General features: G+C 36.0%; 1 protein-coding gene across 1 annotated transcript; it reads right to left on the minus strand.

Moving 5' to 3' along the window:
* Nucleotides 1–1688: 1688 nt before the first annotated feature.
* Nucleotides 1689–8473, minus strand: Insl6 (insulin-like 6). Its single transcript, XM_005388656.2, has 2 exons — nucleotides 8104–8473; nucleotides 1689–2108 (listed from the first exon to the last, which is right to left on the minus strand). The coding sequence occupies exons 1-2, from the start codon at nucleotides 8393–8395 to the stop codon at nucleotides 1798–1800; spliced, it is 603 nt and encodes a 200-aa protein (XP_005388713.1). The 5' UTR covers nucleotides 8396–8473; the 3' UTR covers nucleotides 1689–1797.
* Between the last annotated feature and the right edge of the window lie 2665 nt (nucleotides 8474–11138).

Here is an 11138-nt window from a genome sequence, read left to right on the forward strand (position 1 = left end):
TTTCTCAATTAATGGTACATTTTCATCTAAATATGACACGCCTATTCCACAGACCTATATATTTTCAAAGTGGCACATGTGCATTACTGTATTTTAGTCCAAACATAAGCATTTCTCAACTAATGGTACATTTTCATCTAAAACCTATTTCACCACTCAATTCCTATTCTACCTATTCCACCATTCAACCATGGTATAATCTGTCATTTGGTGTCTAAATGGGTGGCTCTATATATTTACAAAGGTAACTGTAGCTTGTATTGTGATTTTGTTTTGTCTTTTTGAGACAGGTCTTGTTATGCAGTTCAGGCTGGCCTTGAGCTCACTTTGTAGCCCAGGCTGGTCTTGAACTCTCAATGACCCTCCTGCCTTAGCCTCCCAAGTGCTGGGATTATAGGTATGCACCACCATGCCTGGCTGCTTGTATTGTGAAACTGGTAAAAAATGTAAAATTTGTTAATGCACTGGTATATATAATGTAGATATACGTGGAAAAGAACCTTTGTTTTAAGAAGTAACAGTCAAGTAGGAACAAAAAATTTAATTGAAAAGACCACTATAGTAAATACTTGGAAAAGAAATTAGAGCAAGTTTCAAATGATGCTTACTCACTAATTAGTGGATGGAAAGTTGGAACTGCACTTTGGAGTCTTTAAGTTTTGCTGTACTTTGTATTATTGAAATTATTTCACATATGGACATAAAGTAAAAACGTATACAAAACCCTGGTGCTATGTAGTCTTATAACATCTGTATTGAGGTATACAGGCACACAAACTGTATGACTTTAACAATGTTTACATAATAGCTACGATCTAGAGGGTCTATTAAAAATGTAAGTCGCTGGTTTCCACACACTTAGTTTCTGATTTAGTAAGTCTGAGATGGGACCTTAGATTTGAGTTTCCAACAGATTCCCCAAAATGCTGATGCTTCTGATTTAGTTGGGGACCACGCTTTAAGAAACCCTGCTGGCTGTGGTACATGCCTGTAATCCCAGCACTCAGGAGGCTGAGGCAGTAGGATCATTGTGAGCTCAAGAACCGCCTTGGCTACAAAGTGAGTTCAAGGCCAGCCTGAACTTCATAGTGAGACCCTGACTCAAAAAGACAAAAAAGAAAGAACCTCTGCTAAAGCTTCTGAATAATATTGAACGTTAGGTATTTATACACATAATATCAGCACTTTCAAAGCAGAAAGGCTATCTTGGAGAGATTTTACAACCTTGACATTCGCTAAACTCTAAGTCCTCAGTAGCAATTGTAAAGAGAATCTGCACACCTTCTATAATGAAACTCAAGGAATTAAAGTGTACCTGCTATTATATTACAAGAGCTCCTAATAGGAGTGTAGTTGATTAGCTACTCTTAAGTTCGTGGGATAGATGCATTGGCTTACGTACATAAGCATGTCCCAGTAAGCAGGGACATTATCTGTACGTCATGCAGAATGCATAACATGCCATAATCCATTTAAATTCAGTTTAAGAGAGTTTTCAACCATAATGACAAGAAACAAAGAGGCACTTCTTTGCTGTCTACATGGATCATGCTACCTCCAGTAACATCTTAAAGATATAAAAATAAGGAGTCATTGAAGAAAATACCGTACAAAGATTCCTAATAGCACTGTCAAGTGCTTGCAAGTACATTCAGGTATAATTAAAAGCATAGCACCTACAAGCACACTTACCAAAGATAAATAGAAATATACAGTGAGCTTTTTATTAACTTCGTATAGTTCTTATGGTGCTTGGTATATCCCATTGACAAGTGATAGTCCTTCTCTCATTAAGTGTTAGAAATCAATATATGGAAAACACGCAATGGCAAGTTCTTCTTTTGTACATCCTTTGAGACAGCATTTATCTGAGAATCCTCTGCGTTTCCTTTGAGGATGATTCCCCCAAAATAAACTTGAGGCTTTAATTTTGTTTGTACTTTTCTTCTGAATTTTCACACTTCTGTGAATGTGTGGATAAACATCATGTGATGAAGAAAATTCTCTTGTCTTATCAAGGAGCAAGTTGGCCTTTTTATACTGATACTCAGGCAATGACTGAATCTCCAAACTGTTTATTGCTTCTTCCTGAGAGGCAGAAGTAGAGGCTATTGAGAGACAAGAAAAAAAAATTCTACTTTATTAAAATCTTCCCTTGGGTGGAAATTTAATAATATAATACTAAAATCACCTGAAGTTAAAAACAAGTAATCTTATTTTTAAAAATAGAAAGTATGTTTATTCAAAAGCAATATATATGTTTTTTTAACTAAAATAATGTGTTTTCCTATAAAAAACTTTAAAACCTTTGAAGTTTTCATAACATTTTTGAGATCATTTGTGTACTGTAAAATTCAGCACTTTGAATTCAAATCAGTGATTGTGAAAACATTCACTATATTGTACAATCATCACCACTATCTAATTCCCAAACATTTCTGTCACCCCACAAAAAAACAGTGATCATTGTTAACAATCACCCCCCTTTCCCCTAGTTCCTGGCAACCACTACTTTTCTTTTTTTGTTTCTATGGATATGTCTATTCTGTATATTTCTTATAAATGGAAGCATATACTATATGAACTTTTATGTTTGCTTTCTTTCATTTAGCATAATGTTTTCTGTGTTCATCTGTGTTGTAACATATGTAATTCCTTCATTCATTTTGTGGCTATATAATTTTCTATTGTATGGTTATTCTACATTACATTTTGTTTATTCATTTATCAAATGATGGGGATTTTGGTAGTCTCCACTGTTTGGCTAATACCACTGTTACGAACATTCATATACAAGTTCTTATATGAATATGTTTTCAGTCCTTTGGGCCTATACCTAGGACTTCTGGATTGCATGTTAATTTTGTTTAAATTTTTGAGCAAGTACAAAGCTTTTGCATAGCAGCTACACCAGTTTATAATCCTAGTACTGATAAACTAAGATTTCAGTTCCTCCACCCGCTCACAAACACTTGATATCTTCCATTTTTTATCATATTTATCCTAATGGACACCATAGCATCCTTAATAAAGTTCAGCCCTACTTATAATGATAAAAATACCTCTTAGCAAGCTTCCTTATCTTGGTAAAGATATAGGGCATTAACCTACTCACATTATTAAATTTAAATGCATGCCTTTAAGACTGGGAACAAGACATCATGACGGGGGTGTCTTATTCCCATTATTACTGGGAACACCACAATTACTACTTAAAATGACTAGAGGAGCTGGCCAATTCTCTCTCTTTTCTTTTAAAGAATGGTCTACAGTTTACAAAGAAAATGATAAAACTATCACTTCCAAGAGATAAGAAAAACCTATAGAATCAACAAATTATTAAAACTATGAAAATAGTTGAGTATTGTTTCTGGATCAAAATCTGCTTATACAAATCAGTTCCATTTCTTTATCCAATAGTCACTAACTAAAAATATAATTCATAACTCTTTATAATGGATCAAAATAAAGGGTTAGCCAATTACTTAGACAACAATGTAGAAAGTCTCCATAAGAGAAGACTTTAAAATCCTAATAGTAGTATATAAAGCCACTTCATGATTTTGATTGGGATGACATTGTTATAAAGATGTCACTTTTCTTCAAATTATGTATCCTGTGCATCTCAATTAAAATTCCAAGTGGATTAAAAAAAAAAAAGAAATTCAAGTATACTCTTAAATATTTATAGAAGAATGAAGATTGCAGATCAACTTAGTTGATTTTTCCCCCCCCTCTGGTACCGGGAACCGAACTCACGACCTTGCGCTTGCCAGGCAGGCGCTTTGCTGCTGAGCTAAATCCCCAGCCCCAACTTAGTTGATCTTAAGGGGGAAAAAACACTGGAGACTTGCTGTCCCAGAAAAATGACATGCTATAGAATCATAGTATGAAAAATAATGTAGTAATGGTACAAGGTCAAATAGCCCAAATAAATAGAATAGGAAGCTCAATAAACAATAAAGGTGACTATATACATCAACGGGGAAAATGTTTAGTAGAAGGTATTCAGAAAACTAGCTCCACACTTAGAGAAAAATAGAACTTACTGAGAAAACTAAAATAAGACAGTAATTCCTACCTAAATCAGAACCAAAATGGACCTGAGAAAAATGGAGGCCATAATATGAAAAGTAAAACTGTAAAGTTGATATAGGATCAGAAAAGGACCTCTAATACTTCTTTACATTTAAAAAGTAAGAACAATAAAGTAAAATACTATTGCTTGATTATACAAAAGCTTAAGCTTTCAGCCAAACAACACTAGTACACAGACGGCAAAATGGGAGAGCATATTTGTGATACCTAAATCCAACAACTGACTACTATTGTATCTAAATTTTTAAAACTAACTTTTACAAATAACATGGAAAATTACTATAATTTCAACAAAAAGGTCACAATATATATAAACAAGACTTTTTTTTTTTTTTGGTTGTTTTGAGACAGGGTCTCTCTATGCAGTTCAGGTTGACCTTGAGCTCACTTTGTTGCCCAGGCTGGCCTCGAACTCACAACGATCTTCCTGTCTCAGCCTCCTGAGTGCTGGGATTACAGGTGTGCGCCACCCCGCCCGGCTAAACAAGACATTTTCAAAAAGAGAAAAGCCAAAAGGCTAACATGCAGGTGAAATGATGCTCAAATTCAGAGAAAGTTAGGACAAAAATGAGATGCCATTTCATACATATTATACTAGCAAGAGTTAAAACTGTAATATGAGTTGTCAGCATGAGTACATAGGACTTGTGCTGAATAACTACATCAATCTGAATAACTACATCTCTGAAAAGCTACCTCAATTGATTGATATAGTTATTCTCAAGAATAACCTAACATGCCTCAAACAACTTAAGCATGCACATCTCATGACACACTAATTCTGCGACTAGATATATTTGTATGTCCCAGCAGAGTTTTCACACAGGTCTATAAGGGGGCATATACAATGATGTTCACTGCAGTGTTACTTATAGTGCAAGGAGTTGAAGGTTATATGGATTAAGTGTGTGTCACTGAAAGAGTGGGCAAAATGTGGGGAATGCACATGAGTGCTATGGAACAATTAGGAGGAACTGATTAAATCTTCACATGACAACAATAAGACACAAATCTTAAATATCACTTATATTTTTAAAAACATGCACAAGAAGCAATGTTTAATTTGTAAAAACTTATAAAAACAAACAAAAAAACCCCATTAGAATAACTGCCTAGGAAAGGAAAAGAGTACAATACTAAGATTTGGGAGCAAATACTTAGGTACAATTTAGAATATGATGTCACATTGTGGGGTGGGACTTGGAGACATGGCTTCCACCTTCAGGATTCCCTAACAAGAAGCACAGTTTCAGATTCATGTTATATATGACCAGCCTGTGAAAAAAAGCATGTTTTTATGTCAGTGTATGAAACTGTCTTTCTCTGTGTCAGACTCAAATAGAACATCAGAAGACTAAAACTGAACAAACTGCCTGGATTTAATTTTTATTTAGCTTTTCTACGCCCTGCTAAGAAAATTAATCAATTTTTTAGCCACATTATATGTAAAATAAATGGTATAATTACACATTCTGTATTGGAAACACCTCTCTGCAACTTCTATGTTATTCACTGGAAATTAACAGGACAGAGTAAATGTTATCTTCCCTTATAGACTAATAATTTTTAAAATTTTAATACAAATTCACATTTATAGCTCAAACCCATTTTTCTTTATTTCACACATTTCAAAACAACTGTGGCATGTGGTATTTCCGCTTCAAAATTATCCTTTACATAGTTCCCATAGTGACAGAGAATAACAATTACAAAATATAAGGTATATTTTTATTTCCTACAAATTGTAGTTCATTGCAGATTCCCTCTTACTGAACTAATGACATTTATTCCTCCAGGATAGTGTAAATAGCACCCAAAACAGGTCCATAATCAGCTCTGAGTTTTAAAGTTAAACATTTTTTATTAAGAAAACTGTCTTCAGAGTAGGCTTTATTGGGAAAAAAGGATTTCAAACTCTCTTTAAATAGCAAATTCAAGCTTTAACTTCCAAAGGTAAAATTTTGACTATAGTATAGGTGGTGAGAAAGCAGAATTAGATGTGAGAGAAATGCCCTTTTTAACATGAAGAACTTACTACTCCTTGTACTTCCTGGCAAGTTTAGACTGACTGCTGAGGTTTCCAGTGCAGAAGATTTAGAAAACATATGCTACTTGTGCAAGTAGCACTTTTTCTTTGATTCTGTGCCAGAATATGAAGTCTAATAAGATGCCTGAAAAGATTATACCAATGTAAGACTTTTTAAATTAATAAGATAATGAGTCTTAAACGACTGGAGAAAATAAGGAAGAGGAAGAAGAAAAGGAGAGGAACTAGATCTTTTAATTCAAAGATGTGTCCACAAGCTTGCAGTATAAGCGTCACCCAGAGAACTTGTTAAAAAGGTAGAATTTCAGACCCCACATCAGACCTACCGAATCAAACCCTGTGTATTAACAAGATTCCCAAATGATTTCCATACTCACTAAAGTCTGAGAATCACAAGTAGAACACTTTGAGGAGAAACACTTCCTCACTGTAACACATGGACTTTACATGTAGGTAGGTTTGATGGTGGAAATAATTAAGATACAGGCTCAGTGTGGTGGCAAAGGTGTGTAATGCCATCACGTGGGAGGCTGAGGCAGGAGGATTGCACAAATTCAAGGCAGCCTGGGATACATAGTGAATTCAAGACCAGCCTAAACTATAAAACTGTCTAGAAAAAAAAGAAAGAAATCAAGATTTATACTGATAGTTTCTGTCTCTAAGTTTCATCACCTGAGTGGAAATAATTTTATTAGTTCCATTCATTAAAAAATAAGTTAACAAGTGCTTACAGTATGCTAGGCATTATTTCAGTCACCTATATAAGCATCTGTTTTTGGCATGATAGTTTATGCAGATCTTAATTTCAGAAGTCTTGACTTTAGCAAGATTTGTCCAAATTGAAGTAAGTGAACTACTTTGAAAGGTAATAATTTTAAATATTATGCTATGGGTAGAATATGAACAAAGCATACTTTCTATAAAAATAGTAAACCATACTGGGACTAAAATGTGTTAGTCACAAAAAGTAAAAACATAGTTGGAAGAACTGATAGATCTGAAAAGAAAAATTCTTTCTAAAGACTGCTGAAAGGATTAAGTATAAATTAAATATATATTGAGCACATATTATGTGCAATGCCTTTTGCTAGGCATTGCAGGTAAAAATACACATGAAACATCCCCATAAGATAGTGTGATGTACATGGGTAGCTTTACATGAGACTTGTGCAGTTTGCACAGGGTGGGCATTTGGTTTTAAAGTTCTATTGTACCAGTCTTTAAATTCTCAATAACTTTATCTTTGAACTTGCAAGTGAAGTGCAATTACATGAACTTTATTTTTTTTAATTAAGTTTGTTGGTACAATTTAGGCATACATAATGATCACATTCATCATAGGCAACTTGTACCTGTACATGACATATCTTAGTTCCTCTTTTTCTTCCCATCCTCCTCCCCTCTCTTCAAGTGAAGCCTGATAGGAGACTGGATCATGCTTTTGAGCAGAAGAGATATGGACCAGAAAAAAGCTTTTACATTTTTGTATATTCGTCCCTTCTCTACTTTTAGAACAAGGACCCTATATTTTTGACTTGCCCTAGGTTGGGTTGGGCCAATTATGTAGCCAGTCCTGATGACAGTCTAGTAAAACTGCCCATGATAGATACTATGTAGAAAGGAAAATGCAACAATGACTATGAAAAGATCAACGATGAGTTCATAGAGAAAATGTCACCTAAGTTGGGCTTTGAAGGACAAAAAAGTTTGCCAGATGATAGAAGCATTGCACAATGGGGAAGCTAGAAAATGAACATTTTGATAAAAAATATGCACACTTACAGGTGTACACATATTTCCTCTAAGTTTAAGAAAAAAAGCTTCATGAAAGTTTTTGTGTATCCTCTATATACTAGTTTTTAATTATTTGTATTTATCTATGGATTGGACACAAATTCCATATCTTGCAGAAGCTCATTACCGGACAGCAAATCTGAGAAGAACTGTACAGATTTTACCTGGGTCTGTGACCCTTCCCCACCCTGGGAAAGGCGTTTCCTGTCTCCTCAACTGGTCGGGGTCCAGGGCTCCAACCTTCGTAGTGGCGTGGGGAGCCAACTGTGCCAAAGGGGTTTCTCCCTCAAACTGGAACTGGTTCCAGTCAGTAATGCCGCAGAGTTTTACTATTTCTTTCATCAGGTTGGTGCCGCACAGCCTCCTGGCTGTGCTGAGCTCTTGGTTCAACACCTGAGAGAATCGAATCAACAGCAACCCAAACCACAGCCGGATTAAAAGGAGGAGCCGCGTCATCCTGCGCCCCCTGCAGGCCCTCGGCTCTACAACCGCCCGCGTCTCTCCTGGCCCCGCCCCCTCGCCCCCCTCCGCTCCCCTCCCCCACTGGTGGCTTCTGAGTCTGCGCAGACCTCAGGAGAGCGAGGTGAGTTCTCCGGGCCTGGCTTCCGGTGTTCCTCCGGCGCCCCGGAAGTGGGAGGCTTTGGCCCTTAAAATGGAAGCTAAAACTACCTTCTCTGTGTGGGTTGATTCATTTTGCTGGTCTCCCTGTTTGGAAGTCTCCAAATGAAGGTGTGAGCACACGGGACTCCTGTTGCCCAGTGATGTTGCCCTGAAAGATGTTGCTGCCTCTACTGGAAAAGCATTGTCCGCCTTCTGGCCTGGTTAGCGAGGCGTTCCTTCCCTTAGAGAAACCTTTCTGTTCCTCATGCTGTCAGTAGGTCGGTGTACATTTATTTTTGCGCTTGTTTCACAACGTCTGTCCTCAAATCCCCGAGCTTCATGAAGTCAAGGCCTGTGGTGGTTCTTGCTTTCCATTGTACTCCACTTTAGGTTTTGATGTGTAGTTGGCCATCAAATATACGTTGAAATGTTTATGTGTTAGAGTATGTGTATGTTATGTTTTTTTTTTTTTTTTTTCTGGTACTGGGAATCGAACTCACGACCTTGCACGTGCCAGGCAGGCACTGTGCTGCTGAGCTAAATCCCCAGCCCCTATGTTATGTTTCAAAATCAGCACAGAGCTACTTTTGAAAATTCCTTCCGGTTCTGCAAGAGAAATAGAGTTAAGGATGCAGTCCTGAGGCGCCTAGGATGGAAGTCTGGGGTTTTGGGTTTTTTTTCCCCCCTCGTTTTATTTACGAGACCAGATTGTTGTCAGATTGCAACCATTTGCTTTTTAAGAGAAGCATCATGAAGTACAAGTTTAAATGGGATAATTTTGCTGAGGTAGGATGACTCAGGGAAGTGAAGCACAGTCAGTATGGGCTGCTTAGTTATTTTTAATGAATTGTATTTTGTTATAAAATATTTTGTCTTGGAAATTTGTACAGGGAAGCAGTTGGGGGTGATTTTAGAATCAGTCACCTTTAGTATGCCAAAGCCTCAGAGAGGCTCAAGTGTGTCGGTGATCATTTCACAACTTCCTTTTACAATATTTTTCCTCTTTTCTGTCTTCTGAGTTTATATCTTTTTCTCCATTTTCCATTTCCATAGCTTTCCCCTGCTTCCCACAGGCATCCATAAATGTTGTTCAATTAACTGGTCATCAGATTTTTTTGAAAAGTTGAAATAATATAAATTAGCATAATTTCATCACATTCCTAACAGCTAATACCCAGACTATACTAGGCCATGAGTCCTAGTGGGAACTTGATCAGGGAGGCCCTGTAAGAAGGGAAAATATCCATTATATTTAGAGGAAGATTTAAAACAAATTCTCAAGGGATATGTGTCAGAACTTGGAAATATAATTTAAACCCTCATTCTATTTGTGATTTTTATTTTTTTATTTTTTTGTCTTTTTGAGACAGGGTCTCACTATGCAGTTCAGGCTGGCCTTGAGTTCACTCTGTAGCCCAGACTGATCTCAAACTCAAAAGGATCCTCCTGCCTCAGCCTCAGGAGTGCTGGGATTACAGGCATGCACCACCATGCCCAGCTCTATTTATGATCTTTATACCCTCATCCTGCTTTGGATTTTCCCATACCATGCACTACAAACTGACTTACTATGTATTTTAAGTATTTACTGTCTTCTACTACCTGATGGTACATACACCTTGCAGGCAGGAATTTTTATGTTTTATTTACTTTGATATCCTCTATGCCTAAACTGTGCTTGTCATACAATAGGGTTTTTGTTGTTTTTTGTGTGACAGGGCCTTGCTATGCAGTTCAGGCTGGCCTTGAACTCTCTGTGTAACCCAGGCTGGTCTCAAACTCCCAACAACCCTCCTGCCTCAGCCTCCAAAGTGCTGGGATTATAGGTGCATCCCACCATGTCCAGCAATAGGTGCTTAATATCAATTTAATGTTAAAAGTTATACTTAATAATATAATGACAAATGACCTGCTTATATTATAATTGTATACTTGGTGAATTCATGAATGAACTTCTTAAGAATCTGCTACTTCTTCCTTTATACTATATTTCATACTTCTCTTATAATTTTAGTTCTTTATTGAACTATGGTGAATTTTTTTAAAAAATGTGTAATTATCTGTCTTTTTTTAGCACTTGTAAGTCTATTAATAAAGGGAGCCATTTTGGGTCCATATTAATTATCTAATGTCTAGGACAGTCTTTACTAATTAGACCTTTAATAAATATTTATTGTATGAATAAACACATTCCTAACTATTAATATTTGTTGTTAGCAAGGTTCAAAGGATTTATTGGACCAAATAAATGATTATTGAAATGAAATATTTTGAATGAATACAGTTATTATTGTTGCTATTGAATACCTGACTTACTTATTAGTATCCTGTTTTAGGTACCTTATTCCAGAACATGGTTATAAAACTGAGCTGCCCAGTAAACCACATTTGTGTATTTATAAGTGATATTTAATTTATGCAAAATAAAATCTAAGAGATTAAGGGTCATGCAAGAATATTTGTTTTTCAAGTTATTTTAGAGTTGTAGGTTGATAGCTTGATATAGGTACCAAGATATTTATGGTTTAATTCTTTACATTTTTGGTTTAGCAATATAAATTATGGGTATAGTTAATTATAATTGTTTACTTCCAATACA

This window comes from Chinchilla lanigera, unplaced genomic scaffold, assembly GCF_000276665.1.
Source record: "Chinchilla lanigera isolate Chin_1 unplaced genomic scaffold, ChiLan1.0 scaffold00033, whole genome shotgun sequence".
Taxonomy (NCBI): domain Eukaryota; kingdom Metazoa; phylum Chordata; class Mammalia; order Rodentia; family Chinchillidae; genus Chinchilla; species Chinchilla lanigera.

What these genes read in the sequence shown, in the direction of transcription:
- Insl6 (XM_005388656.2), bottom strand. Translation starts at nt 8,395, where the DNA reads ATGACGCGGCTCCTCCTTTTAATCCGGCTGTGGTTTGGGTTGCTGTTG. An exon ending in GGGAAGGGTCACAGACCCAG is followed by an intron (nt 2,109 to 8,103) that starts GTAAAATCTGTA and finishes GTCTCTCAATAG; the next exon opens with CCTCTACTTCTGCCTCTCAG.